Source organism: Lissotriton helveticus, chromosome 7, assembly GCF_964261635.1.
Source record: "Lissotriton helveticus chromosome 7, aLisHel1.1, whole genome shotgun sequence".
NCBI lineage: Eukaryota > Metazoa > Chordata > Amphibia > Caudata > Salamandridae > Lissotriton > Lissotriton helveticus.
Genome location: NC_136068.1, coordinates 1,017,363,589 through 1,017,383,274, shown reverse-complemented (window position 1 = coordinate 1,017,383,274; position 19,686 = coordinate 1,017,363,589). Strand labels below are relative to the sequence as shown.

Genomic DNA, 19,686 nt, shown 5'->3' with positions numbered 1-19,686 from the left:
AGAAACAAATGATGGATGGAATGCTGAACAATGCAAACATTTACCCCCAGTCACAAGGATATGGGTTTAAACCATCATTCTTTTGCTCACCACACCACCCCAGTTTGGACCCGGGCAGATGCAAATCAGTCTTGACCCTGTTCCTCATAGGAACAGTTCATATGGAACTGCCAAGCCAGGTCCTCACTGCACTGGAAACAAGCATCCTGGGACCGGTTTCATGGCATCACCCCTTATTAGCCAGACTAACTTGAATCCAGTGGCGCAATGAGAACACGTCTGGACGTACCCTTACCACCTAGGAAGACAGAAGCTAAAGGAACAAATGATGGACAGAATGCTAAACAATGCAAACATTCTGATAGATACATCTGCCGTGTGGATTCCTCACCTTGTGAATATCCCCCTTGCGTCAGCAACGTTCGGAATTTTTCTTCGTAGCACGCCGGCGTGGACGACGTCATAGGAGCACGGCATCGCGCGCGACTCCGTCTGACGTCACCGACTCCTTATTAGGCCCACGTTGGCGTGATGACGTCAGTTCCCTTTTTTCCGCGTCTCCGACGCTAACGGTTTTCGGGATCTTCTCGATACTTAGTATCTGGCTATTATTTAATCTTTACTGTTTCTCCTTTGCGATTTGTTTCTTCATCAAGGATGTCGTCGAGGAAGACAGGATTTAAACAATGTGGGTCTTGTGCCCGCATGATGTCAATCACCGACCCACATAGCGATTGTTTGTGGTGTCTGGGTTCAGACCACGACGTCAAGAACTGTCGATCTTGTTTTAAGATGAACCCAAAGGCGCTTCGAGAGCGTGAAGCAAAACTACTTCTCGCGAAGGTAAAGGGAAGAGATGCTGGGAGATCTTAGAGGTCGACGTCGAGACGCTCGAGATCGAAACAAAAGTCTCGATCGAAGTCGAGGTCGGCGTCGAGGTCCAGAGCGGAGTCGAGATCCAAAGCGAGGTCGAGGTCCAGAGAGAGATCAAGATCGAGATCGAAGTCGACTTCGGGTCACGCTTCGAGCTCCTCGAAGAGAAAGCACAAGAGGAGGAAGCACAGCTCAAAGCATCATTCGGAGAAGGAATCTTCAGATTCGAAGAAGAAGTCTCACAAACACCATAAGGACTTCGTTTCTCCTTCTCCTGCTCAGTCCATCGGAGGTTCCCCGACTCCGGAACCGGATCCGGAATCTTTACATTCTTCGGAACATGAGGAAGAAGAAGAGGTAGTTCCTAAAACTCCGACTCCGATGGAGACTCCTGTGGACCAAGAGGGTCAAAATGAACCTGTGTCGGATCGACCTCCTTTAGAGCATCCGGTAGGTTCGTACCCTCCCTTTCCTGGTCCTGGTCAGGACCCCTCGCATTTTCTCAATGCGATGTTTGGGGTGTATTCCAGAGCGATGTACCCCTCTGGAGCACTTGTTGGTCCCATGGGTCCATTATCATACAATTTGGGCATTCCTCAGTCGTACGCCCCAGCTCCATTTATGCCTTTTATGCCGGCGCCTCTTACACCTTGGCTCGGTACGGCACCACCGAGGTCTTCGACTCCGCATGCGGCTTCGCCGACTCCGGATCGACCTCGTAGTTTGGATCGAGGTTCCACACCTGTCCGTGAGTCTCGTCCTTCGGCTGCCCCGACTCCTCGCTCGACGTCGAATCCGGCTCCGTCGGAGTCGTTACCGAATCCGTTGACTTCGATTCGAATAGAGTGGTCGAGACGAAGGGCTCAGCGTCTTCTGGAAGAAAAGGGAGATGAAGAATCAGATGTGGAAGAGGGTGAACTTCTTGATCATGATGATGACTTTGAAGACCTACGTGATGCTAGTGGTCTGGAGCTCTCTCCTGAGTGGGGTTTACCTTCAGCTTCTGATGCTCCTTCTAGGGACGTAGCACCCTATCACGTCGTTATTAGGAAGGCTGCAGATCTTCTCAACTTGAAACTGCCCACGGTTGAGTATAAGCCCAACATACTTACTGAAGTTTTACACTCTCCCTCTTCTATTGTTGAACCTACGTTACCGTTCACTGATGCCTTATCAGATCCAATAAAAGAGATCTGGAAGAGACCATTATCTGCTCCTGCGGTTTCAAGATCTGTTGCAAGGCACTACAGGGTGGCTCCTGGTGACCCTGAGTTTTTTTCTTCGCACCCCTCTCCTGAAAGTCTTATGGTGCAGGCGGCATGTTCTAACAGGGCTGCAGGCTCTTTCCCTCAAGTGCCGGCGGACAAAGACTCAAAAAAGTTAGATCAGTCTGCAAAGAAGACTTTCTCTTCAGGGAGCATGGCTCTTAAATCCACTAATGCTACTTGTCTTTTAGGAAGATATGTCCATGCATTGATGGATTCTGTGAAGCAGTTATCATCTAAGCTTCCTGAGGAGGATAGAAAGAACTTTAATGAGGTGGTCTCAGACACTCAGGCTGCTGCACGCATGGTTATTCAGAGTGGCATGGACACGGTTGATTCTGTTGCCAGGATTATGGGCTCTTCTACTGCGACCAGGAGGGCCGCGTGGTTAAAATCCTCTGATTTCTCTGCGGATGTGCAATCTACGTTGCTGGACTTGCCTTTTGAAGGGACTGGCCTTTTTGGTAAAAAAGCGGATGCCGCCTTGGAAAGGTTTAAAGATAGCCGTGCTACTGCAAGATCCTTGGGTCTCCAGATGAGAGGGTCGACAACTAGAAAGTTTAGAGGCTTTGGTAGATCCTCTTTTCGTCCCTTCAGACAAGGCCAACAACAACAGCAGCAACAGCAGAACCCTCTGTATAAGTCCTATAGAGGTAGACAGAAGGGTCGTGGACGTGGGCGTCAAATCTCCTCTTCCTCCACTTCCTCCAATAATACCCAACCCCCACCCGCATCAGCAAAGCAGCCCTAGATCCACCATTCTGGATCATGTGGGGCCAGTAGGGGGTCGGCTTACTCAATTTCTACGAGATTGGGAATCGGTTACATCAGATCTTTGGGTTCTCAATCTCGTGGAAAATGGGTATGCACTCCCCTTTCAGGAGTTCCCTCCCAATTACCCTCCTTGCCAAGGTTATTGTTCGGGGGACCACCTGCTGCTCCTGCAGGAAGAAGTCCTGGCTCTGTTCCGAAAGGGTGCAATAGAGGTGGTTCCAGAGCAGGAGAGGGGTCAAGGAGGATGCTACTCCCGGTATTTCTTGATACCCAAGAAGGATGGCAGGCTTCGGCCAATCCTGGATCTCAGGATTTTGAACCTCTTTCCCAAACAGGAGAAGTTCAAAATGCTCACCCTTGCTCAGGTTCTTCAAGCGCTGATGGAAGAAGACTGGATGGTGTCGATCGACTTGCAGGATGCGTATTTTCACATCCCTATTCTGAAGTCGCACAGAAAATATCTCCGTTTTACGGTGGGATCGCAGCACTACCAATTTGCGGTCCTTCCGTTTGGGCTTACTACTGCGCCTCGAGTTTTCACCAAGGTGATGGCGGTGGTGGCTGCGCATCTCAGGAGATCGGGGATACCTGTGTTCCCCTATCTGGACGACTGGCTGATCAAAGCGGAGTCGCCGGAGAAGGTGCTCCATCATCTGCAGGAGACAACTCAGTTGTTGCACAGGTTGGGTTTTTCGATCAATGTACCCAAGTCTCACCTGGTGCCCTCCCGGCGCAACCTGTTCATAGGTGCGGTACTGGACACTACTGTATGTCGTGCATTCCCTCCACCTCAAAGGATTCACGACATACAGGAGATGATTCCTTTATTCTACAATGGAGCGGTTGTTCCAGTCCTGAAGGTCCTTCGTCTGCTCGGTCTGATGGCTTCTTGCATTCTGTTGATCAGTCATGCACGCTGGCACATGAGGGCACTCCAGTGGTGCCTCCGCAGGCAGTGGTATAAACACAACGGAGATCTCCGGGACTCAGTGAGGATCTCCAGAGAAGCTGCGGCGGATCTGTCTTGGTGGGGCGTGGAAGGCAATCTGTCTCAAGGAAAGCCTTTTCAACTGCCTCCATCAGTGGCCACAGTGATAACGGATGCACCCACTCTCGGGTGGGGTGCTCATCTGGGGGACCTGGAGGTCAAAGGGCTTTGGTCTCCAGAGGAAAGGTTGCTTCATATCAACCTTCTAGAATTGCGGGCGATACGTTTAGCGCTGAAGGCCTTCCTCCCTTCCCTTCGCGGTCAGTCGGTTCAGGTCCTGACGGACAACACGACCGCGATGTGGTACATCAACAAGCAGGGAGGAGTAGGGTCGCAGTGTCTCTGCAGAGAGGCTCTGCGTCTCTGGTCCTATGGCAAATCATCTGGCCGGGGTTCTGAACGTTCGTGCAGACAGTCTCAGTCGGCAGTTCTCTGCCGACCACGAGTGGAGGCTTCACCCGGAGGTGGTTCACGACATCTTTCAGATGTGGGGTGCTCCTCGGGTGGACCTGTTTGCCACTTGCGAGAATGCTCACTGCCCGTCATTCTGCAGTCTCCAGTATCCGTTGCAAGGAGCCTTGGGGGACGCGTTTCAGTTGAGTTGGGGAAATCAACTCCTTTACGCGTTTCCTCCCATACCCTTGATTCCTCGGGTTCTGAGGAAGATTCGCCAAGACCGGGCCCAAGTCATATTGATCGCTCCGGATTGGCCAAGAAGGGTGTGGTACACAGACCTTCTCCACCTCTCCTCTCACCCGCCGCTCCGTCTCCCTCACAGGGCAGACCTCCTCTCTCAGATGGAGGGGCAGGTTCTACACCCCCACCTCCAGACATTACACCTTCATGCCTGGAGATTGAACGGGGCAACTTGAGTTCTTTTTCTCTCCCTCACGATGTGGTGGATGTCATTCTTTCTGCCAGGCGTGACACCACTAAGTCCATTTATTCCTATAGGTGGTCTAAATTTGTTTCTTGGTGCAGGGAGAAGGATGTTGACCCTTTGAAAGCTCATTTATCTGTCATTTTACAATTTGCTCTTTCTCTGGCGCAGCAAGGTTTTGCTGTGGCCACGGTCAAGGGGTATCTTTCGGCCTTATCGGCATTTCTCTGTTTGCCGGATCAGCCCTCTCTTGTTAAATCTCCGGTGGTTTTAAGGTTTTTGAGGGGTCTAACAAATATGTTCCCTCCTACTCCTTTTGTTGTTCCTCATTGGGATTTGAATCTTGTGCTGACCTTCTTAATGGGTTCTCCCTTTGAACCCTTGCACAAGTGTCCATTGAGGTTTCTTTCTTTTAAAACGATCTTCCTCGTTGCAATCACCTCGGCAAGGAGGGTAAGTGAGCTTCAGGCTCTTAGTTCTAAGCCCCCATTCCTGACCATTCATGCTGAAAGGATGGTTCTCAGGACCAGGGCTGCTTTTCTGCCTAAGGTGGTTACTCCCTTCCATCTTGGACAATCCATTACCCTTCCTACCTTCTATCCTCCCCCTCACCCTTCTAAGGAGGAAGAGAGACTGCACCGTCTGGACCCTAAGAGGGCGGTGTCTTTCTATCTGGACAGGACTAAGGACTTCCGGGTGGACGACCAGCTGTTTGTTGGTTTTGCTGGCTGCAGGAAGGGCAGAGCGGTGCACAAGCGCACACTTTCCAGGTGGATAATCCTGTGCATCAAGATCTGCTACTCCCTTGCGGGTAAGGACCCTCCTGAGGGTATTAGAGCACATTCAACTACAGCAAAGTCTGCAACATCTGCTTTGTCTAGAGGTGTACCTGTTGAGGACATTTGCAGAGCCGCGACTTGGGCCTCCCTCCACACTTTCGCGAAGCACTACTGCTTGGATACCGAGGTGAGGAGGGACGGCCACTTCGCGCGCTCTGTTCTCCAAGATTTCCTGGTATAGCAGAGTGGTAACCCTCCTCCGGGAGTGGGGACTGCTGCGGGACTCTATTCACAAGGTGTGGAATCCACACGGCAGATGTATCTATCAGAAGAACAAGTTACTTACCTTCGGTAACGCTTTTTCTGGTAGATACTATATCTGCCTGTGGATTCCTCACATGCCCACCCGCCTCCCCGTTGTCCACTCTGCTATACCTGGTTTTATTATTTGTATATATTTTGGGTTTTGATACCTTTGCTATGCACTGTGTGCTATGATGGTTTGTATGTACTGTGTACATTGTATATATGCATATTTGCTGTCGTTGGTCCGTCCGTGTGCCTCGAAGGCACGGAAAAAAGGGCGGAACTGACGTCATCACGCCGACGTGGGCCTAATAAGGAGTCGGTGACGTCAGACGGAGTCGCGCGCGATGCCGTGCTCCTATGACGTCGTCCACGTCGGCGTGCTACGAAGAAAAATTCCGAACGTTGCTGACGCAAGGGGGATATTCACAAGGTGAGGAATCCACAGGCAGATATAGTATCTACCAGAAAAAGCGTTACCGAAGGTAAGTAACTTGTTCTTCACCCCCAGTCACAAGGATCTGGGTTTAATCCATCATTCTTTTGCTCACCACGTCACCCCAGTTTGGACCCAGTCATATTCAAATCAGTCTTGACCCTGTTCCTCCTGGGAACAGTCCAGCTGGAACTGCCAAGCCAGGTCCTCCCTAGACCGGAAACAAACACCCTTAAACCGGTTATGGGGCATCACCCCTCATCAGCCAGGCTACCTTGAATCCAATGGCGCTGTGAGCATGGGACCCACGTCTGGGTTTACCTTTCCCACTTAGGGCTACAAAAGCAAAAGCAGCAAATGATGGACGGAGCGCTGAGCAATGCAAACATTCACCCCCAGTCAAAAGGATCTGGGTTTAATCCATCGTTCTTTTGCTCACCACGCCACTCCAGTGTGATTGATGCAGCACGAAATGAGAGTGGTCCTTATTGCTCCAGACCAACCCAGGCAGCTGCGATATCAGGATCCATTTCAGCTGTTACTTCAACCTCACAAGAGGCTTCTGTGCAGACCTTATCTGCTTTTCAGGTTGTCATGCAAGATTCTGCATCCCAGATTGAACTGGCTTAACCTGACCACCTGGCTCTTGAGTTGGTAAAATAGAGTCATGTCCAGTATGGATCCAAGAACGTGTCAAGAACAGATGGTACTATCTCTTCCCTTTACTTGGCAAATTCTCTTCTGTTCCAGTGCATGTGGTTGTCATCACTGTTGACATAAAACCTCCTTCTTAAACATTATTCTTTACTGTGGCAATGACTAAACTTTCCTCAGGCCTTTTCCAGAAGGAATTTTCTAGAATGCCTGAGGAAAGTTATTTCCCCTATGAAGAAAACCAATGTCCTCTGGAAACTGACTATTGTTCTCTCCAAATTGATAGGCTCTCCATTTGAACCTTTTCACCAAGCAGATCTTCACCATCATACATGGAAAGTAGCCGTTCTAGTGGTAGTTACATCTTCCAAAAAGTATGAGTGAGCTTCAAGCTCGTTCTTCAGAATATCCTTATTTGGTTTCTTACAGCAAAACTCATTTCTGATTTTCCAATTTAATCAGAAAATATTGCTTCTAGCTTTCTTTCCTGGCCCCTCGATTCTGCTGTTCATGGATTTCAGAGAGAATCCCATGACAGAAAAGGAAAAGTTACTTAACTCTTATCCTAGTTATCTGTCATGGATATTCTTTCCAAATCTATAAAGAACAATCCTGTGACCTTCCTGTTCTAGATGGACGTATGGGAATGATTAAGGAGTAGCAATCCTTATATTGTACTTGTACAAAATGAACTGCCTAATGGCCCTCCATTGTTTGATGCAAAGGCAGGCAGCTTCTTGAATTCTTAAAGATACAGTATTATGCTGGCACAGTTAGTAATCAGCCTTTTAGAGGCTGCAGGTTCCTGTAGTTTTTCCTTTAGTGTACAGTTTATCATGTTCTTATCAGTAAATTTGGCAAAGAATTGTTTCCTGACAAACACATCTTTAAAAGGGAAAAAGACTTAATTTCCCATCACCCATCTCAACAAGAAGACATCTGGCTTTTCCAGCATCACTCTCAACAGAACGTGACATCACTGAATTTCCCAGCATCCATCTGTGTAGGAAGTAACATCACTGCATATTCCAAGTATCCATAGATTTTTAAGGTCTAGCCCCAGGGTGTCTCTTACCCCGATATCACAGGCTAAGAGTGAGCAAGACAATGACAACACATGTTGGACCTGAAGGACCTAGAGCAGGACCCGTGCTGCCAAGATAAGTTATTCATCATCATGTGTCTTTGAAACACCACTACATATACCATTCACACTCTCACACCTAGACCTTTTTATCAGCCTTCAAATGCACTCTTTACGCAGCAGCATGGTTCATGAAGAAATCTGACTGCTTTACCCTTGCGCTAATAGATCTACTGGATCCCCCTGCAAACCTAGATCATATTCAAGGTCAGCTCATCAATTACAAGGCCCACTGCACCAAGACTCCTATCTACCTAGCTAATGAATTAACCGTATCTGGCTGTCAACGTCAGACGAGGAGCTCCAACTTTGCCAGATAAGAGACGAAGTGCGGGCATAAGGAGAAATGAAGGTGTAAGGAATCACTTGGTACACAACGTGATTTCCATTTGAATATGAGTTTATTCAGTATGTCAAGTAAGTATTTATCCAAAGCCCCTTTCCAGTCCTGTCTCAAAGGTTATTCCAGTTATTAAGGGTTATATCGCCAGTCTTAAAGGGTTCAAATTCTCCATTTCAGTCTCTGGTCTCTCTTCAACAGTACGGTTAGTCCCAGAGGTTACTCTCTCTCAAAGTGTGTAAGGAATTCAGTCATTTTAAATACAGAGATTTCTCAGGTAAGGATTAGTCCTGTTGCCATTGTCCATCCTTCATTCCTCACTCTCCCTTTCCCACACTTTGCTAAAACTTAGCGGTTCCCAGGTAAAGATTCATACTGTTTCCATTCTGCATCCTCAATTGAGTTATTCCTCACTGGCTGTTATAGAAATTGGCTCCTCTTTCCTTTTTCTCCTCTTTCCAGATATCTATTGGTCGCCACTACCCCTCTTGCACGGTTTGTCTCCTCCCTCGTGTTCCTTTTGGCTTCTGCACTATGAGACTCCACCCCCTAAAAACTGATGATCCTGCCTCCTTTGCCTCGTAGTGAAGTCATGGAGTTTCCAGCATTTTCCCTGTGTCATGTTTGTTATTCTGGATTTCAGGAGGAAAATGGTTTATAAAAGTGTTTCCAGGCTCCCACATGTGCTCTTCTCTTTATAGAATCAAAGAAATTACCCATTATGAGAGAACTAGGATTGCAGATAAGTAATTTTTCCTTAGTCAACAAAGATCGGAAACAGTTTTGTGCATTTAGAAATTGTTTGGAAAACATTCTGTTGACTGGGTCTGCTAGTAGTATTGGCTCAGCCATTTAGGTCCAGTATATCAAATCCTAATAGGTTGGTCGGTGGTGGAAACAGCTGTGCTTTAAATGGAAAACCTTGTCAAAGTGGTCTTATACCACTCTGTTTCATATCTGTATTTGTGCAAAGAAAAATCCTAATTGGTGTTGAGTCATTGTGAGGTGCAGTTTCTGTTGGATTGAATAATCAGATTGAATTGTGTTTCCATCATTACTGCATCGTTAGCTGGTGATGTGTGTTCATGGGATGTCGTGATTGGTTTGTGAGGCCTCTGGAATAACTTGATCAGCTCCTAAGCTCCAATTTTTTGTTTGTTGACTTTGGTGCAGGAATGCCCGATACCCCATTCAGCAAGGATCGAAATGGGCATGTGAAGCGTCCAATGAATGCATTCATGGTTTGGGCTCGCATTCACCGTCCAGCACTTGCCAAAGCCAATCCAGCAGCCAACAATGCAGAGATCAGTGTTCAGCTTGGGCTGGAGTGGAACAAGTTGAGTGAAGATCAGAAGAAACCTTATTACGATGAAGCTCAGAAGATCAAAGACAAGCACAGAGAGGAGTTTCCTGGTAAGAATTTAGGACAGAAAAGTTTGATTTGACCAGGGCAAGAAGAATCACAAAGGTGTATATATTTTAGGTGCTGGCATTGGATTGCCCTCAAGCCCTCATTAAGGATCAAGGGCTTGATATACAAAGATTGCATTTGCAAACAATTGTCACAAATTGTGCGTTGACTTTTTGGAACAGAATATGCTTTTGCGAAACAGCTTATGTACTAATTGGTTGGCCCACAATTTAATGAATCACAGGGTTGCAGAACGACTTCCTTCATTAATAATTATTAGGTAGGTATCAATTTGCAACCCCCTGCATTTGGCAAGAACCACAAGTTAGTTGAGCTTCAAGGCCTGCAAGTCAGCATCCCTGTGATAACATTCCAATTTCTTGTAGGAACACGTACTCCCCAAGAGGCGTAAACCCGTTTCAGTTAACAACTTCTGTTAGGAGTGGGTAACTGATCTGTGGTTTGCGAGTTACCAATTCACAAATTTCTTTGCAATGATGCTTCCAAATTGCAATTTCGTATGTACCACAGATCTCATTTTACAGGCCAGGAAAAAGTTTTTCGACTTGCAAAATGGATTTTGTATTACAGAAAGGGATTTTGCAGTTGAAAGCCCAGTGATTTTGCAAATCCTTTTGTTGATCTGGCCCTAAGTTACAGAAAATGTTAATGGTTGCATAATTCACCCATTTGTTTCAGAACGCATTGAGCATTTTGAGGGGGCGGCAAACGCAGAATTCATCCCAAGCACCCCCGCTACTCTTCAGCAAAGCAGCGGACGGCAAAGTGCCTAGCTACGCCACTGAGGGAACATTACAAAATATATTTGGATTTTATTTTAGAAATAACCCATTCAGATTTGGAAATTAAACCACGTTTAGCAATAGGTGTTCAGAATTTCCTCACTGAAAAAATGAAAGAGAGTGCATGAGGATTCGCCCAGTTAAGCAAACCCTCCAAAAGTAGAAAGAGAACACATGCCCATAATGCAAAGCTCTGGGTTTTTTAGATTACTGTATTGCTCCACTCCTGTGCCAAATAATATGTGACTTTTTTCCACCAATAGCAAAAAGGAGCAAACATCTAGCGTACGTCCTCTTAAGTCAACTGTGTGACTTTTACAATAGCATACGCTAGGACCTGAAGTATGTGGAGGACTTATGTGTATCTGTAATATCCTAATGAAAGTTTGTTGGCCACCACTGTGAAGGCTGTCTCTGCATCAGCATTTTTAAGGAGGCATGCCAGGTGTCTATCGTGGTCCATGTTGAAATTTTCAATTCAATTCAAATTACTTTACTTCGGCCATCAGGGCCATAAAAGTAGATCATTATAAAAACATACCATTTTTAAAACGTTCATATTACAGCATCAATAAAATAATTTCCAGAGTTGAAATATTTACAACTATACAAGCATTATCTAAAAAGTAGTCAGTTAATTCATATGTGTGTTGACAAATTATCTAGAAGATATAAAATGACAGATAGAGGGTTGTGGTCGCTGTCACTTCTATCTAACACTGACATGTCAACTGCTGGCCATAATCCCAGGTCAACAAGTATGTCATCTATACCACTTGTGTGGAGAGGTTTGTTAAATGTATGAGCACCCTTTAGATCTGATTTGGTGTGGCCATTTAAAGCCCTCAAGCCATGCTTAATTGAACTGACTGATTTTAGGTAAACCACTGAATGAGTCCAGCAGTGACGGCTACTCCGCTAAGGCGGAGGAACGTCGCCACACTGCTAATTCAGCAGTGCACAAAAGATAAAGAAAATTATGTTAACAAAATATTGCTATCATTTTATTTTTCAATGTGGAGCTCGGAGCCAGGTGAGGGTGTGGATGGCTCTGTGATGCCAAGTTTGGCCAAATTGTCATGCGCACTTGGCATGTTCTCCATTGGGCAACTCCTTTGAGAACATGATCAGCTTTCCCAGGCACTGCCTAAGCATCCAAACAGGACACTCTGACCAAGCACGACGCTGCTGCTGCAGTGCCGTGATTGTCTGTGAGAGTCCAGAAGCCTGAAATGCTTCCGGTGCTTCTTGCAGATCATGAGGAAGAGGACAGAGGAGAAATGTCCGGCAGCGAAGGACAAGTTAATTTTTTTAATTATTATTTTTTTGTAATCCCTTCCCTTCCTCCCCGCCCTGCCACCCCCGTTCCGAGGCAGCCGCCACTGGAGTCCAGCTACGTATTGGTGGATTATCCAGAAGCATCAAGTGGCTCAAATGTGAGGTTAAAATCACCAGCTAAAATGAGAAAGTGTTGGTGGGAGTGTTGATTAAGAACATTCTCCAGTGCATGTAGAGTGCATGAGGCCCACCCATTCCTGGCCCCCCATTACATAGATATGAAGTATGGTTAATTGATAGTTGCTACCAACATCCAGCTGAATACCCAAGATGTCAGGAGAATCAATTTTAAGCTGTTGGATTTTAGAATTTAGTGTGGCACGTATCCAAATAACCAGACCCCCGGCAGCCATGCCCCTTGGCCTCAGGATAGCAGGAACAAAGAAATTAAGACATCCCAGTGTATGAATGGGGTCCTGCAACCAGGTTTCTTGGAACATACAAATGTCATGTTTATCCATTACAATATTTCAGTCTGGAAAAGGTATTTCAGGTCTGAGATCAGCTAAGTTCCAGGATATGAGATGTACTTTGGTTGGCCCAGTCAAGAGATAAGAGGCAAGACTTCCATTAGAGTCTGAAAAGACAGATTCTTGGTTTCAGATGAAGTCAGCAGTGTTGCAGTGGATGTGCCGAATTTGGCGGTTCACTTGAACTGGTATAGTATGTGTATCCATGAGATGACCTAACTATTGCATAAGAGGAAATGAGAAACCTTACCTTCACTGGCATCTAACCAGGAGGCACACCGATGATGAGACCCTCCAAACGAAGTTGCTTTCATAATGGACAAAAGGTAAAAATCAGAGGATGGCATACACATTACAATGACTCCTCTCTACTCTTTCCCATGCCTGACATTACAGTGAGGGAACACCCTCAAAGTACCTCTCAGAGTAGTAGAACACCACAGAGCTGTATTGTTCTCCGTCATAAGATCCTTGTTGACTGATATTTGTGAACACTGAATATCTCTGCCTCCATGTGGGTTCCCAGAACACTTTTATATAAGAGAAAAATCTTCTAATAAAAGAACACATCGTGTGCTTAGCCAACATGGCTACTGGCTGTTACAGGTACCGTGAGGTATAGCTCTTTGCAGCTAGTCTCCAATTCAGTTCTCTGCACTCTGCTGTGAATTTACAGAAACAATCTTCTCTACCCTTTCTTCTTGAATTAAACTGTTCATTAGTCATTTTATATCTTATACAGTACTTTTGGGATTTCCCTCTCCCTTTTCTAATTGTTTACTGTTCCATGACATGCTTTTGTGGAGTGCCTGCAATGTGAGAGAAATGATATTAGAAAAAGACCCACACAGTCTCTGCATCCTCTGCCTGCTGACTGTCATAAAATTAAATAATGCTAGTTCTGTTTCATTGCGAAATGGGAAAGGCATCAAGCTGAGAGGGACAGAACATCCCAGACCTTCTTACTCTTGAGCTTGGGCTCTGCAGAAAGCTGTACAGCTTATAGAAGATTCTGTCTTCACCTCAGTGCGCCCCATCATCTCTCTTTTTATTTGCCTACATGAATATACAAGAAGAAATGTATAAATATTTATTCCATTGGATTTAACAATGAATGAATGAATGCCCATTTATTTGCCAAGTCAATTAAAACATTATAAAGTTATAAATGTAAACTTAAAGATTTAAACTATTCTAACAAAGTGTGTTTGAAACAGCAAATCATTCAAATGAAACGAGGAGCATAATATCATGTGCTCCATATTATTAATTATAGTATATATCGAATTATATCACAGAAGTGGTATTTCCTAGCAGTTATAACTGTTAAATTAAGTTATGTTGTTGGCAGGCAGTAGTTTCTCGATACAATCAAATGTATTTGACAAACCAAATTGTTAGCTGTAGGTGTTCAACGTTAAGACATTGCATTAATGCCTGCAACAACACAAATTCAGGGGATCACAGATGTCAAGGACACCAGAATACTTAAGGGTGAACCGGTTTAAAGTATGGGGGAGAGGGTGAAGAAGGTGACATCGGGGACTAGATATTTCAAAGGCAGGAATCCAATTAGTAAAAGAAAGCTTCTTCAGACCTCGCTTTCTAACAGCCTTTTCAATTATGCACCCTACTCTCTCACCTCTGGCATGGATTTCACATGGATCGACACCAGAGAATTAGATCTTTCCCAATGTGGCTAGAAGTAAGGGTGAATAACTGTAGCTACTAGAGATTGAACAACTCTTGCTGACCTGGGTAGAAACAGGCATTCAGGTTGCACTGCATTCTGTTATTCTGAAGTTTATTTTTTTAGGATTTTTTTCAGCTCCTTCTTTAACTTGAGATATACCAAACCCTTTTTAGGTCTCGCCTAGCGAATGCAGCGCATGCACTGCTTCGCCTTGGAGAGACTATTGTTGTGGGTTTGGTGCGTGAAGGGAGACAAAGGATGTGCGCGCACGGACAGGCGATGTGCACGCGCATGGCATCTCCTTTCTGCCTCACACGCTCCCACCGTGCGCTCACACACTCCCACCACGGGATTGATTCAGCTTTTAGTTTCACTGTAATGCAAGGAGCATTAGATCAGATCTACCATGGGTACCGTCAGCGAATTGTGCACCTCCAGTTTCCAAGCATTCCTTTTCTCCTCTCGCCTGGTAAAGCAAGGTAAGTGTTGTTTTCCCAGCAATCTGCAACCATTTTATCTTCAGTCCCATCCTTTTTGTCTGCTCCGCCTGTTCGTTCACTTTGACATCGCATGTGCTCTCTCATGATTGTTGAGTGACTGGCACAGGAACTTTTTGTTGGAATAATGGGTGTAAGGCCGCCTGCTCTGCTTTTTTCTTGGTGTATCTGTAAGAAGGTCTGACATAGTGAATTTTTAGGGGCCCCCTCACCAAATTCTTCTGGGTGTAGGAGGCCTCATTTTGTGTTATGCCACTGGACTGAGAACACTTGATTGCTCACCTATTTTTCACAGTCCGAGCTTTCCACTGTGCTATGTCGGCCCATCATTTTCTGTGTTTTTTACTGCTTTATTTTTATTACCCCTTTCTTGTGGTTGTAAAGAAAGTTGTGGTGATAGTGTAACTGTTACGAAGTATCTTTATACTAAAACTTCACCAAGGTACCTGCCAGGGTATTATGTTGCCGAGGACACAATGTATGATGCACATGTGCAGAATCTTATAAGTACATATTGGAAGAGATTTTGGGAGTGATGACAGAAACAAACCCCTGGACATTTATATGCTGTTCAGGAGTAAAAAGCGTATTCAAGCAAATCTTTTACAGTGAAACATTTTCAGTTCACCTTTTTTCCTTGATTGTTGCAAAATAGACAGGATTCCCAAGATGTCTAATACATTTAGGTGAATGCCCTTCTGGTCAAACAAAATTCTGAAGCTTTTTTCTCTAGGATCACGTCTCTTGGTCCTAATCTATTGCCTGAATCCCAGTAGCTCCTCCTCTTCTTTCTTCTCCTGATCTATTCTCTCTTTGTTGTTTGTGGCTGGCAGACTCCTCCTCACTTTTCTCTCCTTGAACCCTCTTCCTAAACCAAATACCATATCAATAAAAATACAGCAGTGCAAAAGAGAGTACTCCACAAACTATGTCTAGCCCAGACAGAAGACTACTTCACACTTGGGTATCTAAAATATAAAAACGTTGTAATGACCTACTTCTCTGTATGTTTTGGTGATTCTGTCAGTCACCAGGTCATTACTTACCACATCCTTTCTCAGGTTCCAGAAAGACACCACCTTTCACAATACTTACCCAAGAAAGGAATAAACACTGACAACATATAAGACCATTGCCGAGGAGCTCGCAAATAACAACAAGTCACAACACCTCCACATCTGAGAGGGTACACAGAGCAAGTCACAACACCTCTCTATCTGAGAGGGTACACAGTGCATGCTCCTCCTAGCAATGTATTGGATAGAATAATTAGAATTTAGACATCCCTGATGGGAGTCGATTTCCCTTCCGTATCAACAATTACCCATTAGAGGGGAATCGCCCATCCCTCTGTAAGTACTTGGTAAAAAAGGGTCCCGACCTTCCCTCACAAGGAATGCAAATAAATTATATGCTCTAGGGTTTCTTTTTTACATGATAATAGAATGACAAGGAAGAAGAACACAGTAAACATTTGTAGCAATCACTAACACATACATATACATAGAACCTGAAAATAAAAGCATAGTTAGATACAATAAGTACACCTGGAACACCTCACCATAATCTTAGGAGTCTTGTCATCTGAAGAAGGGTCCGTCTCTCTTCCCCTCTCTGGTTGGGTCAGGACTCTCTGTTGCACAAACACGTCTGCACGTCTGCACCGTGATGTATCATCAGACCGCCAAAACACCAGACCAGCATCTCACCATCTCAGAATCTCTCGGACCCCCTTTCTCTAATATAGAATGCAGCTCTCCATCGAAGTTTCTAGCTAACTCCGCCTACAGTTCTCATGGGATTCCTATACCACCTCGTACCAAGAGCACAACAAGCAGCTGGCCAAGCGTTTTGCTCTGACTCGGCACGAAGAGAGCACATTCCACTCGATAAGAACCGGTCCTGTCTGGTTCACTACTGGTGGACAACACATGTAATCTCAAATATAACCTCTCACCTACAGAGGCTCAGAAGATGGCTGCAGTTTAGAATATGGAGTTGCTCAAGCATAGGCCTCTACTACTTGGAAAGCAGAATGATATTAGACCACGTCAAAGCCAATAGGCTAAAGTCATAATTCACCTAACTCAAATAACACTATGCACTTAATCCCTCAGTATCCACTATGGAGCACATGTGTGCACCATCACCAACACTGCACCTCGACATCCCATACCTTCTATTCTTTGGCAAGATTATTGTAATGCAAGACCATCTTACATTAAGGCTAAAGTAACATAGCACACTAAAGTCAGTGCACAATGGTGGTGATCGAGGGTCATCACAGATCATCAGACCAATAAAGTGGCTCATTCACTACAAACGTATACCGTGAAAGATAAATGTTGCCTCCTAACTTCTCTGCCTCTGCTCCCCCCCCAAAAAAAGAGTGTTATAGAAAGCTTGGAGGTCTCCTTACCTTTCAGAAACTGGGCTACACACCACAGGGGGTGGAGGGTCAATTTCCTAGCCCTATGTTCAGTTACTTGGAAGAAGGCTGCTGAGACACCACATTTAAATCCAGAGTGAGGGTGCCTGAACTCTTTCACTACAAATGCACGTGGAATAAGGTTCAGTCTAGTACAACCTTTTATTTTATTAATTAACATGTAATGGTATAGCCATAAGGTCTCGTCTTGGCATACTGCTGCAGTAGTTACATTTATTTCATTGCAAGTGTATGCCATAAAATAAAAAGCATTTCCATTGCAATAGGTCTCGCATTTACGCAAGTTTAAGCTATTGGCATTGTAAATGACAATGCCTTTTATTTATGATTTAAAAACAAAACATAAATAAACGGAATTGTGATTTACAATGCCAATAGCTCAAACTCGCGAAATGCGAGACCTATCTCGTTGCAAATGCTTGTTACCTTTACCGCAATTTCTGCTTGGAGTCCCTTGCGCCTTAATGTCTGATGGACAACTTTTACCCTTTTGATTATTTGAGTATCAGTTTTCAAAAACAGAATTCTTATGTTTTTTTATTGTTCTACATTGTTTAGCTACCACAAAAACTATAGCCACAAAAAGTATTGTACACCTCGGTCGCCCAACTCATCCATCAGTCCAAGTAAGGCCATTTTGGGGCCTAGAGATATATGCTTGGCGCTTACCTCCAGTTTGTACTCATTGCCAAAAAGCATGTATCACATGCCAGGACCAAATGGTATGCTAAAAGGTACCCCAGCTATTCCCACATCGTAGACAGTGAGGATATATCCCCTTGACTCATCTTATGCAGTCTACTGGGGTGATAGTAAACTCTGTAGAAGTATCGCAATTAGACCAATCCAAGGTGCATAGATACTGCAAGGACCCAAGGGGCCCTCTTCACCTAAGTCCAATCATCGGCGTCCAAACAGCATACGTCCTGTGTCACCTTTTATGTATCCAGGGTATTAACAACCAATGAACAATACATTTGCGATATCCTTTCATATTATTGCCTTCCCATATATTCCCCAACTTTGAGATTCCAATATTATCCCAGCCATGAAAGATACTGAGGGCTGCTGCATATCAGAGCCACGTTCCCCGCCACAGCAGAGACTCAGCTGCCAGGGCTCCTTCCCACCTTGTACACCTAAGTGCTGCAAGTGTTTGGGTACCCATTGGAGCTCCTTAAGGTGTGGTGTGATGTGAGTGTGGTATGGGAAGATGAGAGTGATTCTGGCTAACATGTTCTAAATGGTATGCAGTCTTCTAGTGACTTTTTTTGTGGATCCTAGTCCTAGCATATATAGAGGGGATTCCCTTAGTCCAGCTTGCTTGTGATGAGGCAGTGCATGACTGTTTTCTGGGTACTTACTGGAAGCCATTTGAAAATCTTCCTCAGAATCATCATGGTATGGAAGCATGAGGCAATGATGACATTGACTTGGACGGTTATGTAAAGTTAGCTGTTAAAGACGATACTGAGGTACTTGGTGTGGGTAGTGGGGGTGAGTGTTGGTCACCAGTTGGAGTCCCACGGTGAAACTCGCTTCCCAAAGATCAGGATTTTGGTCGTGTCAGTGTTCAGCTTCAGACAGTTGGTGTTAATCCAGAGGGTGAGTACAGTCATGCAGGCATTGAACTTGATCTCGGTACTGGGCATCTTGTGTGTGAGGTTGAAATGAGTTATGTGCCATTGGTGTAGGAGAAGACGTTGTGAGATCAGATGATGTTGGCTAGAAGGATCAGGTATGTGTTGAAGAGGGTCGAGCTCAGGGAGAATCCGTATGAAAAGATGAGGTCTCGGGCATCTGAGGTGTACGGTACAAGACTGACTGACTCCTTTCAGTCAGGAAGGAGCAGATCCATTGGAGTGCGTGTTCTTGGATCTTGATGTCATGTAGGTGTTGGATATGGATGGGTGGGAGACTGTGTCAAATGCTGCAGAGAGGACCCAAAGAATAAGGGCTGTTGTGTCTCCTCGATCTTGCTATGGCTTGGGTCTGAAACCAGAGTGATTGGTGTTGAGGAGTTGGTAGTCGTTGAGGTATTTGGAGAGGCGTCTTTTGATGATTGTCTCATATACCTTGGTTGGGATTGGAAGCAGGGAGATGGGTTTATAGTTGGCGAGCTTCGGAAGGGTCCGTGGAGGGTTCTTCATCAATGAGAAAACAATGGTGTGTTTTCAAGCATATGAGAAGGTCGCAGCAGAGGTGGAGGCATTCCCAGTGGGTGTCAGCATGGCGCTGATGGGTTTCAGTCCTCTGGATTTGGCGTGTTGGGTCAGGGGGGCCCGGAGTGGAAGGGCTTCATAATGGTGGACATTTTTTCTGGGATGATGATGAGCAATGTGGGTAGCACTGCTTCTTTGTATCAGACCGGGAGGCATTTGGCAAGGTGTTTTTGGTCCAGTTGTCGATTGAATTTGCTCTAAATGGCAGTGATTTTGTCGGTGAATAATTGAGAGAGATTTTTGCAGTGGTCCCACCATGGGGTGATCAAGTCGACAACTGGTGAGATGAAAACCTTCCTAATAGTAAAAATGCATTTGCTTCTATTGGTGCTGGCATTAATGCGGTCCGTCAGGGCGGGCGTTT

At 45.2% G+C, this 19,686-nt stretch overlaps 1 protein-coding gene across 2 annotated transcripts in view; it reads left to right on the top strand.

Annotated features, from left to right (window-relative positions):
* Window positions 1-19,686, top strand: part of SOX30 (SRY-box transcription factor 30) — an 879,778-nt gene that overhangs the window by 517,813 nt on the left and 342,279 nt on the right. For both annotated transcript variants that reach the window (XM_078653719.1, XM_078653718.1), the window contains exon 2: window positions 9,613-9,852. In XM_078653719.1, the coding sequence (XP_078509845.1) occupies window positions 9,613-9,852 (240 nt within the window). The remainder of the gene's footprint in view (window positions 1-9,612; window positions 9,853-19,686) is intronic.